At 43.6% G+C, this 19,669-nt stretch overlaps 1 protein-coding gene across 1 annotated transcript in view; it reads right to left on the bottom strand.

The window, feature by feature from the left end:
- Positions 1-19,669, bottom strand: part of adgrv1 (adhesion G protein-coupled receptor V1) — a 103,421-nt gene that overhangs the window by 7,703 nt on the left and 76,049 nt on the right. Inside the window, exons 89-92 of the mRNA XM_047328956.1 lie at positions 18,825-18,941; positions 15,407-15,585; positions 12,574-12,731; positions 5,360-5,481 (exon numbers count right to left, since the gene is read on the bottom strand). Of these exons, the coding sequence (XP_047184912.1) occupies positions 5,360-5,481; positions 12,574-12,731; positions 15,407-15,585; positions 18,825-18,941 (576 nt within the window). The remainder of the gene's footprint in view (positions 1-5,359; positions 5,482-12,573; positions 12,732-15,406; positions 15,586-18,824; positions 18,942-19,669) is intronic.

The raw sequence follows: 19,669 nt of genomic DNA on the forward strand, positions 1-19,669 counted from the left end.
GTGAGCACCATCACCCATGAACCCGAGGCTCATTGGAATAGAAGAAAATGATTTAATCAATGCGGACAAACAATAATAAGAGGCAGAAATAGAGCAACCATAACTGGAAACTGCATGTTTTTGGGGGAAAAAATGATGTCTGCAAATTACACAAAAGGGAACGAGGAACAGCTCACAGGTTTTAAGCTGTGTTGTATAGCTCTGTCTCTGAAAGAGTGAGTTCCACAAACTGTAGGGTGCCGTCAATCCACACAAATGAACAGTTTTTGCAAAATGTGTCCATGCATTAATGTACCTCTGAGGACAGATTAGTGAGTGATTGTACTGTGTGTTTCCACCTTTTGTGTACGGATATATAAAGGAACAAAACAAACTTTTCGAAGTGTGATCACTTGGAACATTGAACAAAAGCCAACAGGTGTTTATTCATGTCTGGGTGTGTATTTTGCTATTCATCACAATGGTGTTGTGGGTGATTAGTGCATAACATTACCAGGCGGTGCAGCCTGAGGAACAGGCTTTACAGCCGTGGGCCTGTTATATAAGTGTTCCCTGAACACCGGAGAGGCCACGTCTTTAGAGATGGAAAGCAACACACCGAAGGAGAGCAGGAAGAACAGGGAATATGGAGGGTCTGGGATCAAAGCTTGGATTAAAAGAGAGCAATGAGGGATGGAGGAAAGAAAATTAGCATTTGGGGGCAAGAATAAGAATTAAATTGAAATGTGTAAGGAAAGAGTGGACCTAGAAGCGTATTGTCAATGAGGGAAGAACGGGACAAAGACACAGAATAATGTAGATAAGAAAACTAGAGATATCAGATTTATTTCTCTTAAATCCTGGTCGATTGCAGGCTTCTCTCAGCTGACTGTGTGTGTTTGTGTGTGTGTGTGTGTGTGTGTGTGGACACGTGTGGGTTTTCCTCTCCATAATAACACACAGATATCCTGTCTCCTATTTATATGCGGATACAAAGGTTGAATGAGAGAGTGGGGGTGGCCTTGAATCGCACGGTGCCGTTTGATGGCAGTGAATGTTTCTGACTGTGATGATTCTACGAAGTAAGGTTGGAGCTGGTTTAGCCTCCGCAAGCGGCCTACGCCGTGCCGAGCATTTACACCAGGGATTTGGTGGAGCTAATGAATGCTGAACAAAAGTTATTTTTACTGACATTACTGCAACGCAGAAAAGAGAAGAAATCAGAGTGTGTATGATCATCCAATTGACAAATGCAGAAGGGCGGATTTTCTGTGCTTGTCCAGCCAATGAGACGCCAGGGAGGAAACATGCTACCAAGCCGACCAATCCCAGTTGCATGTCAGGTTATGGTATACAGTCCACAGCTACGCTGTACGATGTTGATTCAACAAAGAGGTTTAACAGGAGGAGGAGGAAAAAATTATCCTGGTGATGATCAAACTAATTCTAATTTAGTTCTAATTTAGCCTGATGTGGCACAAATGTTGATCCTCACTAACAGTGTGGTACCATGGCAAACAAAGGATGGGACTGACTGGGACATACAGTAAGAAGACAACAGCGGTCTTAAAAAGCGGAATTTTTCTGAATTATCGCCACAAGTACGACTAGGGCAGCCCGGTGCCATCGACTAACCTGCTGGAGACCGAAAGTTGCTTCTTGCCAAACCAATCGCTCACTGACTGAAGAGTCCCCTCGGCTCTGCAACACTCACAGAGTCGTGCACAGCTGTAGCATCTGCATCCGTTTAACGGTGTGCAGTAATCAGCAGGGAGGTGTGCCACGACCGCATCAACAACACCACCAAGGTAAACATGGAAAATTCTCCTAATGGAAAATTCACAACATGAAGGAGACGATAACAGCTGCTTCAGTCCACTTTGCAGCAGAGACCTGCGGTATAACGACTTCCGACCTCAAGGCAACGGAACAAAATAACAATTCATCCTCGTTAACAAGTGACACCCGACGAAATCCGATCTGAGGAGATCTACTGGTGGTAAATGTGTTCATGGGAGTGACAGTCAACATATCACGTCTTCTTGTGCAACGCTTTTTAAAAACAACCTTTTAAATCAGATCTGCAGCAGCTCTGGCAGGTAAACACAGAACTGATTGTCTGAGTGTTTGATGAGATGTACATTTTGCCCTTCATTGTCTTGTTTACCAGGATTTGCTGTCATTGAACTTTAATTCAGTCCCATTAGCTGTGCCACAACAACACCTAATGTCAGCTCTCTTACCGAGACTCTTTTCTCCTTCACGGCTTAATGAATTAGGTTGGCGCCATAAAACTCGCGTGCGCTCACACAAAAAAATCGAATTGCAACCATGCTTGGCACATGGCAGCAGCATCTCCACCCGACACAGAGTCCATTTTTCTGAGCAACGCTCTGTGGAAACTAGGTCAGACCCGTTTGTTTACTGCTAATCAATGTCATTGGGTTTGCTTTTAGCTTTGGGGCTCTCTACCTGTCTGTTCCACTCTGACGAATCCTTCCCTACTCCTACTGCAGACCCAGGACAAACCCCAGGGGGGCGCGCACCAGTCTGAGGTTTGAGCTTGCAAGGTAGGAGCCAGAATTGAAAATCAATTGTCCTTTTTTTTTAAATAACTTTTTTTCCTTTTTTTGATTAGTGAAAGCTGAAGTTGATAAGTTAGCTGCAAGGGTCCACTTGTCACCAGAATGGGTCCCGTCTGAAGCCAAGGGGCAAACTGGCTGCAACGGGAGGCAATCCATTCGGCTGGAATGAAGTCCTTTTGAATTGTATTTGCCCTCTCTCAGTAGAAATGTTACTGATTGCCATGGAGCCAGCAGGAGATGTATGTGTGATGTATGTGTGATGTAGGTGTGTGTGTGTATGTGAGTGTGTGTGTGTGTGTGTGTGTGCGCTCATGCAGGCCTGCACATTTCTATTATTTGTTTGAAGGCGGATGTCAGACGCTGTGTCTCAGTTTTTTTAATGTTTGAGGTTTTTATCCTCCCAATGAGTTGTTTATGTGATTGTGTATGTGTGTGTGTTTTTGTCTGTGTGGCTGTAGGCGTGGAAGAGGGCGTGGCTTCTCCTCTGGGCACCTGGCTATTCGGCAGTGGTTTAAAAGCCGAGGCTCTCCACGGTTTCGTCGCCAGTTTTAGTGGTATTGCGCACGGCCGGACCGACCTTAGATGTGTTCTGTCAGTTTTTGTGCTTTGTGTTTTTGGATCGACTTTAACTCTTTTCTGTGTTAGGATTCTCCTGCAAGAATCCTTTGTTCTCCTGGACCTTGCCTCATCCGCCACGCTGCACGCCGGCCTGCCAGCCTTCTACCTCTTTTGCACTGTTATCCTTGTGAAGGTTTCATTTAACACCTTGAAACTGATCTCCTTGTTCGCGGTCTGCATGCCGAGTCCGAAAAACAGTTCAAACCGTAACAGGGACGCATTGAACTAGAGAAAACGAACACATTAAATTGCCGTAGAGGGCAAAAGGGACTGTCATCTTTAAAGTTTGCCTGTGGGATTAAGGCCTGATTTTACAAAGGAAAAATTAAATGTCGTCTTGAAAAACTGTGGGAATGTAACATGTGACTGGCTGTTCGCTAATTAACAAACAATCCATGTAACTAATGACAAGTGACCCTTGAAGAGCATCATCATACCATTGGTCAACTCAAAAAACTGACCACATGATGTCAAATAGTGCTAACAAGTGCTAAATGCGACATCAGCTGTTGGCGTTGACATCACTCTTCATTAGTCACTGTACCAACAGGAGAGGTTTACTTTAGTGCGCCGCTGTTGTCTTTAGCATGTGAATGTCACATATCACCACGGGTTACCACAGACGTTTTAGGGCACACTTTACAGAAATGGTGTCTCTCAGAGGACGACAGATGAAAGACCCACAAAACATTTATGGACAAAACAAGAAAGAAAGTAATCTATTGCACTGAGCTTCCTGGATATTTTTGTAAAGACGCTATTTCTTTAAAACTACAGTCCTGTGCTGGGAACGTAAAAAAAAAAAGAAGAGTGATATTAACATGACATTTCGAAATTCAATACTTCTGACTTCTAGTATGGTGCTAGTTCAGAGAACTTCTGCCAGACAACACTGCAATAAATATCCAGCCACATACAGTAAATAATCCTGACCAAAAAGGTGACCAATGACTGGACCAGTGATAATATGGGCCCAATGTTTCATATAACATGAAACTAAATGTAGTATTCCATTATAATTTGTGTGCTACAGTGCAAATTATATTTGTCTGATAAGGTTGAGTAAGTTGCATTACACATTTGGCCATAGACAAATCCTCTCATAAATAATTTACACTGACGATTGTCACATGTGTTTTTGAATTTAGATAGCAGTGTAAATGTCTGGGGGTGTCCAGCTGTGTGGTCATTAGTGATAAGAGTTTTCTTGCACTTCACTAATGTCTGCTCACTGTCTCCGCTGAAACTTGGAGCAGAGAGTCAGGATAAAGCCAGGCAGAGAGAGAGACCATTCACAGACAAACACACTTGTGGAAAAGAAGAGCGAGAGATGGATATAGAGAGAGAGAGAGTTCACAGTGATAACCCTTCCTCTCTCCACCCGCCTCTTCTTGTTCTGCCCCACCAACACATCAAGGCAGGGCTTCAAAGTGGGATGAAGTAGCCTTCATCACTCGCTCTCTCTAAGTCAACACACACACACACACACACACACACACACACACACACACACACACACACACACACACACACACACACACACACACACACACACACACACACACACACACACACACACACACACACACACACACACACACACACACTTCAATCAATGTTGCTTGTGTGGTAGCTTCCAGAAAAGCCTTGTAATATCACAGTCTGTGAAATTCAAACACATTGACCAACTACTGCACCAAAGAATAAATCTATGCTAATCCAAAAGAACACATTCTGAATTTATTATTGTGGCCCTCGTAGCTCTTTCAAAATCCCCATGTTTTCTTCTGGCCTACTGTTGTGCAAAGTTCACAGTTGAGTTTTAGAACAGCAACAATCGGTTTTGCTGTGCAAGGAGATGTGCAACATTATAAGATGAACTCAAACTTGAACTAAAGTCAGGCTGGAGATTGCTTAACGAAACGTTTAGATATTTCAGTATCACTTCATAACTTTGCACTGGGAACATATATATGCTAATAACACGTGAACATTTTGACAACTCTTTAGTGGAAGACAGTGGATGTCAAATCTGAACATTTATATCACTGGTGAAGTGCGTAACCAATAAGGACAGGCAATATAACACACTTCGCAGTACAAGACGCAGCGTGATTATGAATACGAATAAACAAGCAAGCATGCACGTTGGCAAACAGATAAGTCAATGAGCTCACCAGGAGGCAGTTAAAGATGACGTAGAGGATGAGCATCCACAGGTTCCTGTAGCCCATGTGCAGTCCTGCCCACAGCCAGACCAGAGAGATGAGCAGGAACAGGTAGAGGACAAGCGGCACCTCTGCAGGACAAGACAACATAGGAATATTAACAAAACAACGCAAGCAACAAAGTCCTCTCCAACTATGTTTTATCCATTTTATGACTACTAATATACAGCTGTTGAGCTTTTATCTCATTCAAAGTACCACAGAGGAGAAAACACTTATCATAGCAAATGTACTTTACAATTTGTGATTGTGCATAATCACATGTGACTGCTTTGAACATTACAGTTTGACATGAGCAATGTGCTACATGACTCAAATGACAGTAGTAGTAGTAGATACTTTATTTATCCCGAGGGAAATTCAGGCATCCAGCAGCATTTACAAACATACATACATTAAAAATACATCAATCCTACATAAAATAAAAATACAAAATTAAATTAAATATTAAACTAACTATAAAAACTAGCTTATTACTACAGTGCAAAACGGGAAAATGTGCAAATGAAGGTTGAAATAAATTGTCCTTTTCTATTGTCCTCCCTGCCTTTACTAGGAGCTGTTGTACAGTCTCATGGCCAGGGGGACGAAAGAGTTTTTCAGTCTGTTGGTGGAGCTGGACTGGGACAGCAGTCGGCCACTGAACACACTCCTCTGCCTGGTGAAGGTGTTGTGCAGTGGGTGGTTGGCGTTGTCCAGTATGGACAGCAGTTTGTCCAGGCTCCTTCTTTCTGCCACTGTCACCACAGAGTCCAGCTCTGTGCCCACCACTGAGCCAGCTCTCCTCACCAGTCTGTCCAGTCGACCAGCGTCTCTCTTCTTGCTGCTTCCTCCCCAGCAGACCACTGCATAAAAGAGGACGCTGGCCACCACAGACTGGTAAAACATCTGCAACAATTTTTTGCAGATGTTGAAGGACCCCAGCCTTCTCAGGAAGTACAGACGGCTCTGCCCTTTCCTGTGTAGAGCGTCAATACTTGCTGTCCAGTCCAGCTTGTCGTCCATCTGCAGCCCCAGGTTTTTATATGTCCTGACCACCTCCTCATCGACCCCCTCGATGGACACGGGCTGGAGATGTGGTTTTCTTCCTTCTGAAGTCCACCACCATCTCCTTGGTTTTGGAGGTGTTCAGCTGCAGATGGTTGGACCTGCACCACCTCACGAAGTCCTCGACCAGGCTCCTGTACTCCCCCTCCTGTCCATCCTTGATACAGCCAACTATCGCAGTTTCATCCGAGTATTTCTGAATGTGGCAGAGCCCTGAGTTACAGTGTAAGGCTTTTTCTTATGCTATAGCAGTCCCAATGAATCCACGTGGTGTGCGTGTGGACCCTGACTAAAGTCCCAGCCAGTGATTGCTGTACACTGCTGGAGAGCAGACATACGGGGTTGGCTGAAAAGATATTGTGTGCCAGTAAGCAAGAATGCAGCATTCCCTCAGTCCTCTTCTTCCACCCCCCCCCCCCCGACTCATGTCCTGTTGGTGGTACCACTAATGCAGTTAAGTGCATAAGAAGTGCTGATACCAATCTAAGACCCAGTGTGCACAGTGACGTTGTTTGTGCAAATGGCGGACATGGTCTGTTTGCATGTTTAGTCTCGCTCATACATGGTGTATAATTCAAGAGGGGGCAATGGGAGGGTGCATAACTGGAGTTGATTATCAAGATCGAAGAGGTGGAAGATCCTAAGCTCTCACAAAAGGAAAACCAGCCGGGTTTGACAACGGGCTTTTGAACAAAGGGCCTGGATGGCTATTTTGTTTGATAATTCAAAGCTTCCAAGTGTTTGAGAATAAGATTAAAATGAATCATACATTGCCTGGTGAAGTTCTTCAGTTTAACAATGCAATGCTTTGAGAAATTAAAAAAAGGAGTCATGCTTTTCCCATGTTGACAAACCTTGTCGCAATTCTATGTCTTGTGTAATTGAATTGACTCAGGACTATGCTGGAGACAGGCTCCTCTCCCTAGTTTCAAGTTGTACTCAGTAAGTGGCATAACCTTTAGTAAATACAGGCCTGAAAACAAACTCACACGTGAGCAATCCAGCAATTGCCACAAAACATTGTGACCTTGTGCTAAAACACACACTCTCTCTCTCCTCTGCATGCTGTACATAATAGACACACACACACACACACACACACACACACACACACACACACACACACACACACACACACACACACACACACACACACACACACACACACACACACACACACACACACACACACACACACACACACACACACACACACACACACACACACACACACACACACACACACACACACACACACACACACACACATACACACACACTGAACCCAGACTAGAGATAAGATGAGGAACCAAATGCTCTTGGTGCATATTTCTGAACTGGTTCCGCAACTGGTGATACTAGTAACCCTCTTTCTGTTCAGGGCTGGTGCACTGCGTTCAAGGGTGGTGGAGGTGAATAGTGTGCCTCAGACTTTATCTATCAAAGTAAGGACAGACAGCTAAGTTTTAACACTCTGAACAGATTTATTTAAAAAACAGCCACATCCTCATGATAGCCACACCTTACGCGGATGTAGTGTGTGTTGCAAAATGGTTGATCCCGATTAAAAACTGCTGGGACATGAGCAGGCATTACCTTTAATTTTACAATCCCAGACTTTTTAGATTAGCCTTGGTTTGATCAATACTGAGCTGATGAAATAACATCTTAAATGGTAGAATGTTAGTAGTAAGAGGAGCAAAACAAAAAGTCACGGAAGAAGAAGAGAGTGAAAACAGGATGTGAGAGTTCAGAGTTGAAAAAGCTTCATCTTAGAATCGAGTTGTTAGCTGTGTCTTGTTGGCCCAAACGCTGGTTTAAAAACTGACCTTCGATTCCAAAGGGAACATGAACGAATTAGAAGCGACACCGCTGAGTCAGCCTCACTATAGTCCACTGGCTGGCGTTATGTGGGACAGACTGTACAGTTCATTTCACAAGTAGGATGGAAACACAAGGCACAGGGCCCTGGTTTGCACAGACAGTCCTCACCTAGGTGCCACTTCCACAACCCTGTCAGTCGACTCTGCTCCAACTTTCCTCTGGCTCAACCCTATTCATGCCTCTTGCTTTTCGAGTCTTAGCGGTCATTCATTTTTTTCTGTTGCTTACGTATAGTATAGACGTTCTGTCTCATTGTGGCGTTTTTGCTCACAGCTGAAAGACCTGCTGCTGCTTTTCAACACGTTTTTTCTGTATTCTCAAACTTCTCGCCCGCTCTCACTCCCTCCCTCTCTCCCTCTTCTATCTTGCACATCAGTCTCCATCCCCTCCCTCCCTGGATTGATTTTTTCCAACCATGTAAGCACATTCCAGTCTGTGGACAGGGCAGAGCTCCCACAGAAAGAGTAAAGTAAAGTTCCCATGGCCAAAAGAAAACTGAGGGCAAAATGCTGACTGAATGTTTGGCTCGCTATCCCTAAGAGGAGGCAGAAAGTAGCAGAGCAGGCGCACATTGTCAGTAGATGTACGCATGTGCTTGCATGTGTATGGACTTGCGTGAATACAGGAGTGGTTTGTCCTCAGACTCTCGACCTCCGGCTTGTGGTGACATTCTGAAAGGCCGTGCATTGATCGAGGTTGATGGAACCAGCATCATTAGGTAAATTAGCCGCAATGTCATCTATTGTCTCACGAACGCGAGCGCTGACAGTGGGTGGTCCTCATTGGATTTTATCGCTCTATCTCATTATAGACTGTTCAGGTTACAGCGCTTTACCTAGTTAAAAATGGCTATTTTAAAAGTATTTTATATGGTCTATTCGTGAAGTAGCATTGATCACTTTGAGGGGGGAATCTTTTTTTTCACGGGGATAAAAATAATTCAGTAGAGGCAGGGAAGTATAGACCAGAAAGGGGGATATCCCACGCTTCCCCCCGGCAAATTGCACCCTGCATGAATGTATAAACAAGCTTTTACAAAAATATGCGAGGGGGCTGCAGCTCCCTGCTGAACAGACGCTAAATGTCAGGGGTGGTTTTAGGTCTGGTGGAGCTGTAGCCCCCAATGCAGCAATTTACGGTCCCTAACTATGTCTAGTGATTTTTGGTGCCGCTTTGAAGCTGCTTTTCTCCACAGGCAGACGGGCTCCGGTTTACATTTGATCAGAGCGGGTTCCTGGTGTGAGAAGACAAACTGAGAAACAGAGCGTGGGTTCAACAAAAAAAACTGCCAGGCAGAAACTCCAGACGGTGCAGACGTTACTGTCAGAGAGGGGTCAGCAGCTGTGATAACACCAAGCTGTAATAAGTGTGTGTTGAACGATTACACCCCACACGCAAACAGAAGTGATGTCTGTGAACCAAGTGTGAACATGTAGACACAGTAAGAGCTATGTTTCCCATAGTGTGTGATTTTTAAGCATATCCTTGTAAGTTTATTAACATTAGTAAGCGTATTGGAATTCATAAGTAAATTTGGGAATTAATAAAAGAAGACAAGCCAACCAACCTATATATTGTCTCTTAAATAAACTACATCTGACTCAAAAATGTCAGTTTCTCGTGGAATTATGTTGCTAATAACATATATTGTCATTAAACTGCAGGAGCAGATTCAGGCATTCCTTTTTTAGTGTTTACATTCCGGCGCAATGATTTCCATGTTTGGTGATGGCTGTTTAGTGTTTGTAAGGAATGTTTATTGCTAAAACCAAAACAATCTAATTCTCTGCACCATATATACTATAAAGCTGAATCTTCGATATTTTCTTAGTGTAGCATCAACAAATATAACTTGTAAAATCAGGTATGAGAAAAAAATGAATCAATTGTGAACAACATCTGAAAAAAAAAGAAGAGTTTGCATTTCAAGGCTATTGATACCAAGGCTGTGAGAGCAAAATATAAACACATGCCTGGCATTCAAATAAAGCAACTGCACAGCCTGAAACTCACAAAGCACATAATATAGAGTTCTGCAATCAAACCTCATCACATTTATTTATTTCCACAGTCCTGACCAACCAATGATCAAAGTGCAGTCAGGGAAGACTCGGGGCCACTGAGATAGAACAATAACAGTTATTCATTCAACTTCGCTCTGTTGAAATTGAAATTCTGCTCACTCCGGTATCACAAGAAGACAGTGTCTCGCAAACACACCTCACGGGCTCCACGAGGACTGCGTTAACTGCTTACTGATGTGCTTTGAATAGGCACTGTTGTAAGTTTGGTTTAGCTTCTGTTTTGTGTTTATCACTAAATGGACTGGTAAATGGACTGTATTTATATAGCGCTTTTCTAGTCACATTCCTGTTCCACACATTCATACAGCGCTGCTATTTACCACGCATTTTTCTGTCACATTCAGACTCATTCATGCACTGTCGGAAGAGCCGTCACAGGCAAGTTAGGGTTAAGTGTCACAACGTCATGTGTACTGGCGGGAGGTGGGATCGCACCGCCAACCTTCGGGTTGGTGATCGAACGACTCTACGTCCTGAGCCACAGCCGCCCCAGCACACTTTCTCGAGTTCTCTGACGTCAGACGTCCGTTGTATCTAACTTCTCACACACACACACGCACATACACAGACAGAGATTAGCGCTCAGCTCATTTCATCAACTGTTCACCGCAGGGGGGAATTTAAAAATGTTGGCCAACTAAATATTGATAGTTCCGAATTGCATCAGCTATAACACAGGTTCTGAAAGATTTCAGATGAACGGGGATGTTAAGGTGAAGTTCACACTATTAGGTCCATGTTATGCAATTACGCCTGTTTAGAGGTAAAGCGTAACAAAGAAGAAATGACCTGCAAAACGTATCTGATGAACATGACGACTAATCAAAAGTCTTTTTTTATCATCAGTCGTTCATCTGCATATCTGATGCAGGCCTGAAACTGGTCGGAGTTGTTGTAGCAGCACCAAATCTGACAAACTGGAGATTGGAACAAAGAGTGAGCAGAGGCACGGCCTGTGTTGAGAACAATAGACCTTCCCCTCACATTGTTTTATTCACCTTTGGACTCTTGACATGTTTTGACAAAGTCGATATGCTGCACTATGTTGTGCACTGTGCCCGCTGCCGAAAGCAAGACTAAAGAAAAAGAAAAGGAAAGAAAACTGCAGCTCAACGCAGTCCGTAGTCTTTGTGTGCATGTTGTGCTCATGCTTATATACAGTGTGTTGTATTGTGTCATTATGTGCCAAAATAAAAGCTGTAGGTGCAGCCAACACTAATCCATCACAGCGTGAACTTTGATGATGAGTGTTGCGGTCCAAGTTTTGGGATTTTTGTTAACAAACTGCACACACGGTGTTGTGCGGTGCGGTCCGCACCGTTTTTTGGGTTTTTTAATTTACAGAGCCAGGGCTGTGTCGAAAAATGGAAAAGATGGTTTTTCAGCGCGCACACAGAACTGAAAGCTAGCAGAAATATTCCCTGACTGTTACGAAAAGTGTATTGGATTAAAATTGTTCACTGCCCCTTTAATAATGCACGTCTACCTGCAGCTCAGCAAAATGCTGTTTTGTTGTCTTATACAACTTCTGAGGCCGCACACTGTGTGGTGCAAACAGCTCACCAGGACTGGCACTAATTCAGGCTTTGCTTTGTTATTGCAAAGGGCCTTGACTGGGCAGAACAAGCTCAGACCTGCTGAGGCGGTGGCCACTTCTCCAATGCTGTTTTCAACTGGGTTCAATTATGCAAATCGTTCCATTAAGACAAATGACTCTGGTAGCTGAATTAAAGAGAGACCGGCAGTATCATTTCATTCACAAAAGGTCAGGTATTGGTAACGTCTTGTTCTTGCTGAGTTTCTGAATCGCGGATCTCTTGGTTACAGGCAGCAGACAAAACACAGGGCCCGTAAGCTCAGCAAAATAGGGGCTGAAACTTTGAGCCAAAAATGGGGGTGGGTGCAGTCTAGTTCCTGAAGGCATCCTGGCAACAGGTTACGAGTTTCTGTGGTGTTTGTATGCGTGCATAACAAAGGGATAAGGTGAATGATAGAGTGTTTGCACATGTAAACAATGTTCAGCTCCGATCTTTTAGTGTATTGCTCAATCCCCTTATGTGTGCACAATTCCAGATCCATGCTTAAGTGTTGTACTGTAAGTGTGTGCGTTTGTGTACTCCTGTACATGCTCGCAGGTTTGTTGGGTACCTGCGCTGTTGGTCCGTCCACGATAAATGTCGTCGTAGGCCTTCCACTGCTGAGTAACCTGGTAGGCATGGATGAACACGACCAGGACTGCCACCAGACAGATGAGGGGCACCAGTACCGCCGTGCACAGAGCTGCGTAGATGTTCGGGATAAAGCACCTAGAGGAGGGGACAGACAGAAATGTGAGTGTTTATTTTTGCCTCAGTGTACTTTATTTGACTTCAAAGGGTGAGAGAAGGGGAAATCACAGTGAAAAAGCATGAAGCAAAGAGTGCGTCCAGCTCAAAGGTGACCCCTGGAAAAAACGGAAACCTATTAGATGCCTGTATTGCACTATATTTACTCCAGTTAAGACTTCAAGTTTCACAAACAGGATCAGCTTAAGACTCAAAGCATTATTGCTCAACAGCAGCTTTTGCCTTCAGCAGCAAAATACGTATGTTCTTACACTAGCTCTTCTGAACAACCGGGTCACTCTGCAGCTACAGAGGGATAATATCTAACGGCAAAGACGCTTAAGTGTTTTTTTCCATTTAAAGGACGAAAAAAACGCTCAAACAAAAAAACAACTGGATATGAATGTGGAAAGTGGATTATAAGAGTTCTTGAGCAGAGAAACTTCTACATTTATTTAGGGACAAACTTAAATTCAGGTCAAAGGGACGGTTATTCCTCAAAAAAGTGGAATTATTCATTAAAGCCATGTTTTTTTCAAATTATAGAATTTATTTTTCTTTATATAATCTGTCTGAGAGTTCATATTTGACTGTCTGTCTCTCTGCTGTTTTCTTTGGGAAATCTCACGAGTCCTTTCCCAGTTTCCATCCAGTCAAACCTGTTTTGCTTTTATTAAAGAAAACTCAGCAAAATATTTTTCTCTGGGAAAATCTACACCTTCATATAAACTGCAACTGTAAAACAGCTATCAAAACACTTGTGTGACTCTCACAAAACAAGCTCAGCCCCTTGTTTCGTGGGAGCACAACTTACAGATAGGACTTCACTGCCAGCTTCAGCGATGACAGAGGAATAATTGGAAATACGCCAGCTACAGTAGCCATAACATGACATGAGGTATGCCAAATAAGTCACTGGGTTACCCTTCCCAGCAAGACAGCCGCACTATGAGAGTGTGATCACACTGGAATATGGATATTTGTACTGCCGTGGCCTTGCGAGAGGATGAGATCGTACTGTAGTGAAAGTCTCACAAGTTAGTGAAATCCCAAGGATTCTTGTAGTGGACGGAGGAAACAATACCCAGGGGCCCATTTCACTTATTTTATGGTTATGGGAGAGAATAAAAAAAGAAAGCAATGCATTTTATGTTTTCTTGGTATTTTTTTCCAACATACCACAGTGTGAGGTAATCGGTCATTTCAGGACATGGCCTTGTCAGGGACAAACTCTTAAAAAGACAATGAAGTAAACGAAATCGGTTTTAAAGAAGCATACATGCATATGTGGTAGCTTTTTGCCTACATAACGTTATCACAGTATCCAAAGGTGAGACAATATAAAACAGATTTCAATGTCAGGTTCTTCAGGAAATTACATGATCTACTTTACAGCCTGGCTATAACGTTGCCAAACGTTACCATAAATCAGTGTGTCGGGTAAAAATGTATTTTCTCAGACTCAAATATTAAATAAGTAACTGTACATTAATGTACATGTTTGTGTTGTTACGAGATGTATTGACCTAGCAAAGGACCACAGGGTGATTTCTCTGTACTGAAATTTGTATGATCACTTCTGTTGAAACAGAATTTTACGGAAAAAAAACGTGTGAGCACAGGGAAACAAACGAGAGCAAATGAAGACAAGACCTGTTGTGTGATTTAAGAGTGCACCTTCCTATGATGCATTCATCTCAACATACTTTACTGTCTATGGATCTAGGAGCAATAACTATAAAAAGGTCTTTCGCCGACAGTGAACAACGGCTGTCTGAATATGTATATCACACAAATAGATACAGTCAAAACCACAAACTTATCCAAGGTTGAGCATCACACCTGTTTGTAGGCAGGCAGGGTGAAACTGAAAAAACAGAGGCCATCTGACCTGCTTACACTGATTTGGAGCCTGAGAGAGAGAGAGAGAGGAGGGGAGTTGAAGAGAGAGAGCGAGAAGAGGGAGAGGGGGGGGGAGGACGGAATGAATTCAAACGCTGCCTCTTTTAAAGAGGAAGGTACATTTCCCCGGGAAACTGAATACTCCTCTGTGTCCCTAAATCTGTCGTGTGTACGCTCACTGTCTAACATGCACCCACCCACAGGAAACGCGCGCACACGCTTGATCCCAAGGATAACAGCCACACCTCGGACCACTGGCTAATTTTAGATGTTGGATTTGAAGGTTCTAACTTCATCTGTGTTTGACTTTGCCCGTCATGCCCACTTGAAATGGGATGAATGGGACACGAAACATGGGGACGGGAAGGAAACACACGTGAACAAGCACGCACGCACGCACACACACACACACACACACACACACACATACACACACGCACAAAAAACATATTATTAAGCCATGTTATTCAAGGTTTCTCCCTGCTGTGTGAACGCCTCCACCTCCGAGGTAATGACTCTGTGTGGGGAGACGCACGCAAACACTGAAACTCACTGGTTCGTTCAGTCGATTGGGCAAGCAATCTCCTCACATGATGTCACTGACTCAGGTGTTTTCTGTTTGCTCTGCTCGAGTGGAATTTATGTAAGTGCAAAAAAAATGTTAAGAGATTACGTTGGATCCATTCCACCTCCCCGTCATCAGCTCCAAAAGAACCACTTGTGTATGAATTTGGGGTTTTAAACTGTGCACTCACACGTCTCCTTGCACCAGTCCGTACACGGTGTGTATGGTCCAGCCGAAGCCGCCCAGCAAGACGATGACCAGGACAATGATGACCAGAGCAGGAAGCCCCCAGCCCAACAGGAAGTAGAGCAGGTACCGGCGCTCTGTGTGCTCGTCATTCATCACCAGCACTTGCCAGAAGTTCACTGCCTGAGGGGACAAATGTTTGAAAAAGCAACAAATTTAAGGGCAATAATATTTCATTTAAACCGACGGCGGCCCAGTGATGTGAGGAGAAGCAACACGTTGGAACTTTGAAGGATTTTATTCATGTCTCATACAGCCACACTTCCATTATACCCACACCAGCTTTGTTTGCTTTATAATCTAGCAGGCTTTGACAGACTGTTCCATCGCATACACTGAGCCCTGCATTGTTACGTAAGTGGCTTTTCTGAACACCTGTTTGTTGAAACACAGACACAGTGTCTTATCCGCGTGTGTGAAGACCTCACATGGGGACAATGGCATATCTCCAAACTGCTAGGTTGGCGATGAGCAAAGGGCAAAATTTTATGTGGGGGTTAACAAAGTCGCTCTCTATTTTCCAATCCAACTTGTGCATTTGGTTTAAAGTCAACAGCTCTTATGTTTTGTTCAGAGCAATATACATTCATGCAGCAGCTTGGCAGCTATAATGAACAGCTGATAATGGTTGTTATTGTCCATCTGTCTGCAAACACGTAACCAGGACATTTGCACAGAGGGACACAGTGATGCAACTAATAACAGGAGGCTAAGATGCTGGCCTCTCCCTCTCCGACATAACCATAACCACTGACAGAACAACCACTGGTGCACGAACACAAACACATACATGCAGCGTACAAAACTACACTCTGTCCTCAGTATACTCAGTTGTGTAACATCTTTACAGTGCTGCCCAGAGACAATAGTCAGTCAAGAGCTGCCGTTCTCTTGGCTGTGAGCAGGCCGGAGCCACCAAGACACAGTAAATGGATTAGGGGTGACTCTGTGTTGCTGTGGCTGCATCCCTCGCTGATTTTCAAATAATGCAGTCTTAGAATAAAGCACGGATACAGACTTACTGACTTTTTGCCTTGTCAGGATGGCAACTGTTCAACCAAATGAGCAGAATATGAATTTTCAATATTTCCTTGTGGTTATCAAGCCATGCAGACAGTTTTGTTTTACTTGTCAAAGTTTTGAGATGTGTGAATGGTTGACTGACTGGTGGCACTGCGGGCAACTTATCCATCCATTTAAAATGTGTCAACAAATAAAACACACTCGCAGGTATTGTCTAAATACAAAGCTATGAATTTGGCACCTTGCAGGCTGGTCGTGTTGAACCCTAGCACAGAGGAACAGGGTAGAAACACATGGTGAAACTAAGGCTTTAGTGGGACTGCACAGTATTGTTATGTAATATTATGCAGCTTCTCAGTAAACTGAGGTTGCCTCTGCAGTCAAGAAAAAAATGGTCTCTATAGTGATTACATTATTGGCACGCACGTGCACACGCATACACACAGTGTGCAGTTATTGATTTTAGTCTTCCTCATGGTCTGAGAAGGGGTTGCTGGCGCCCACTCGTATCAACCACTCAGCTGAAAGCAGCTACCTGATAGGAGGGGGAGAAATGAGCGCTGAGACATCCCTGGGGTCAATACTGAGAAGCTGGTGAAGACAAAGGGGGTTCTGAGCCCCGCCAACAGGTTGGCAGATATCGATATAGACCAGATCTGACCTGAGATGTTTTTAGCATGGATGTTTAAGAACAATGACATTTGAAGAAAAAGTAATATGAGTAATCTATGCAAGCAGAATTATCTTGTGAATAAAAATAAGTGTTTTTAAATTATGTTTTTTAATTATCTCCAAACTACATGTTCCCTCCAATTTGAACTTCTGCTGTAAATCATAGTTTATGGTTCCTGCTCTACATCACATCAGCTCTACCACCACACTAACTACTACCACGCGTGTCTGAACCCACCATTTACGCCGAAGCACAGTTCATCCCACCATTGGTTCATTAAAATCTTAACACATTTTCTAAGTCTTTGGCCTGAGCCTTTGTCGGAGGTCATCTACAATCATTCTGACATAAAAAAAGAAACCCTGCATTCATTTAGCACGTATGGCACAGCTCGGTCCCTATTGTGGTCAGTCTCCATTAGCTAATTCAAAGGGCTAATCTTATAATACTCCGCCGATAACTACATATGTGCCAGGAGAGATTATATCCACTACATAAACATTGATTATGTTCACTAACAAATGTCACACAGTGTTAAAGCTTTAAGAGTGATGGAAACAAAACAACAGCCAGAGACTTGCACAAGAGGAGGACAAGGGAGGCAGGGGGGTTTGGGGGGGTGACAAAATTCAATTTGGGATTGGTCTCCTGGGGATACTGGTCGTTTGTGTGACGTAGATCTAAGGTATGTATAAGGCTGTAAAACAGAGAAGAGAAAAGAGGATTCTAAGTTCGTCTCCGGCTGCCGGGGTAACTCAAAACCCTAATATCTACAAGTCAGGACTTTGCCTGAGCGGCTTTGTTCTTGTTACGACACAAAGGGAGAGAACAAAATGAAATGGAGGCCAGATGGTCTAGAAGGAGGGGTTAGTTAGGGGGCTGCCGGGGCGAGGTGTTACTAAGTGGTACCAGTCTCAGGTCAAAGGTCATGTCATGCAGCACTATGGTACCTTAAACTCGTCCCCTAATGAAAACTGGCCATAGCCCAAGTGGTGGAGGAATAAAGTTTCACTACATGTTTTGTAACAAAACACATGCTTTGCGTAAGGAAGAAGAAAAAAAAGAAAGAACAGGAACCCTGTTTATGCCAAGTCATGGAGAAAATGACTTAGGAGTGGCTTTTATGAAGAAATACATTTGATGTAGACTCAGGTGATTTCTCTCCCAGACACACTTGTTCTTAACTGCAACAAACTGTGGTGATAAAGTAACTGAAAAGACCCACTATACGATCATATGTAGGAACCTAACGGCATTTTAAAACACCCAATGTGCCGCACAGTTTATCTGACCCACAGACTGACTTCAGTGAACTTCTTGAATTACCGCTTAACACTGTGGCCCATTGTGTGATTAAAGGCCTACTGAACAGACCTCACTGCTGAGGCTTATAGACTGCACACTAAGTCCTCTCCTCATATCTTTTTCAAGGTAAATAAGCAGAAACAGAGCAATGTCCCTGCTCATAGTAACAACAGAAAGAATTGTCTATCACAATGCAACAATAACAACAAATATATTTTTCTATCTGGTGACCCTGTTCCTGTAAAATCCAAGGGTAATAACAATAACAACAACAATGTCCAAATATTAAGGTTTAATGCCATAAGAGGTGTTTTAGTTGTTGTTCAAGTGTCTAAATTCTCGTTTATTTGCCTGGTATTACCTGTATGAGCATCCAAAAGAACTGACTGAGGTGGAAGTAGTGAGAGAAGAGCGCCAGAGCAGCACAGCTGTCTTCTGAAAACATCCGGCCCCGGAAAGCTGACACCAGGAAACAGATCTGTGGAGAAACCGAGAAGAGGACAAATTTAGAACTATAGCTACCATTGTTTGTAAATGAGCATTTCTCACTTCTGCTAATGAATCATCATCAGCAGCAAGATTTCATGGCAATCAATGTCTGTGCACAATTTGAGCTTTTCTTCTGCTCCTTGCAATGTCAGCAGGTCGTATTGCACATGAGGCAATTTTACAGGTTTTTCTATAGCCTATACATTTTTTAAAGAAGACAGCAGGACTCAGATACGCCCACTCCATCCCAAAGAGCGACATTCTATCCTGCAGACCTGTTACATCACCATGCAGCAAGCAGGCAACAGCCAAAATGAAAACAACAACATAAACAACACCGACAAATGTGGAACTGCTGATCAGGACACACACACGCACGCACGTACGCACACACACACACACACACACACAGATTTTGTACAAATGTGTGGGTTCTGCATTTCGCACAATAACTGAATAAAGGGCACTGCAGAATCGCAGCAGCGTGCGGTAAGTGTGTGTGTGTGTGTGTGTGTGTGTGTGTGTGTGTGTGTGTGTGTGTGTGTGTGTGTGTGTGTGTGTGTGTGCGTGCGTGAGTGCGTGAAAGAGAGAGAAAGGGAGAGAGAGCGTTATGTGGATGAAAAAGGGCCAGGGTCAAAATTCAATTTGTAACATCGGAGGCAGGACGGTGTGGGAAACCCATGAGGGCAGAAGAAAATGCTGCGGCTCTGCCGTCCG

The sequence above is a fragment of the Scophthalmus maximus genome, chromosome 19 (genome assembly GCF_022379125.1).
Source record: "Scophthalmus maximus strain ysfricsl-2021 chromosome 19, ASM2237912v1, whole genome shotgun sequence".
NCBI classification, from domain to species: Eukaryota; Metazoa; Chordata; class Actinopteri; order Pleuronectiformes; family Scophthalmidae; genus Scophthalmus; species Scophthalmus maximus.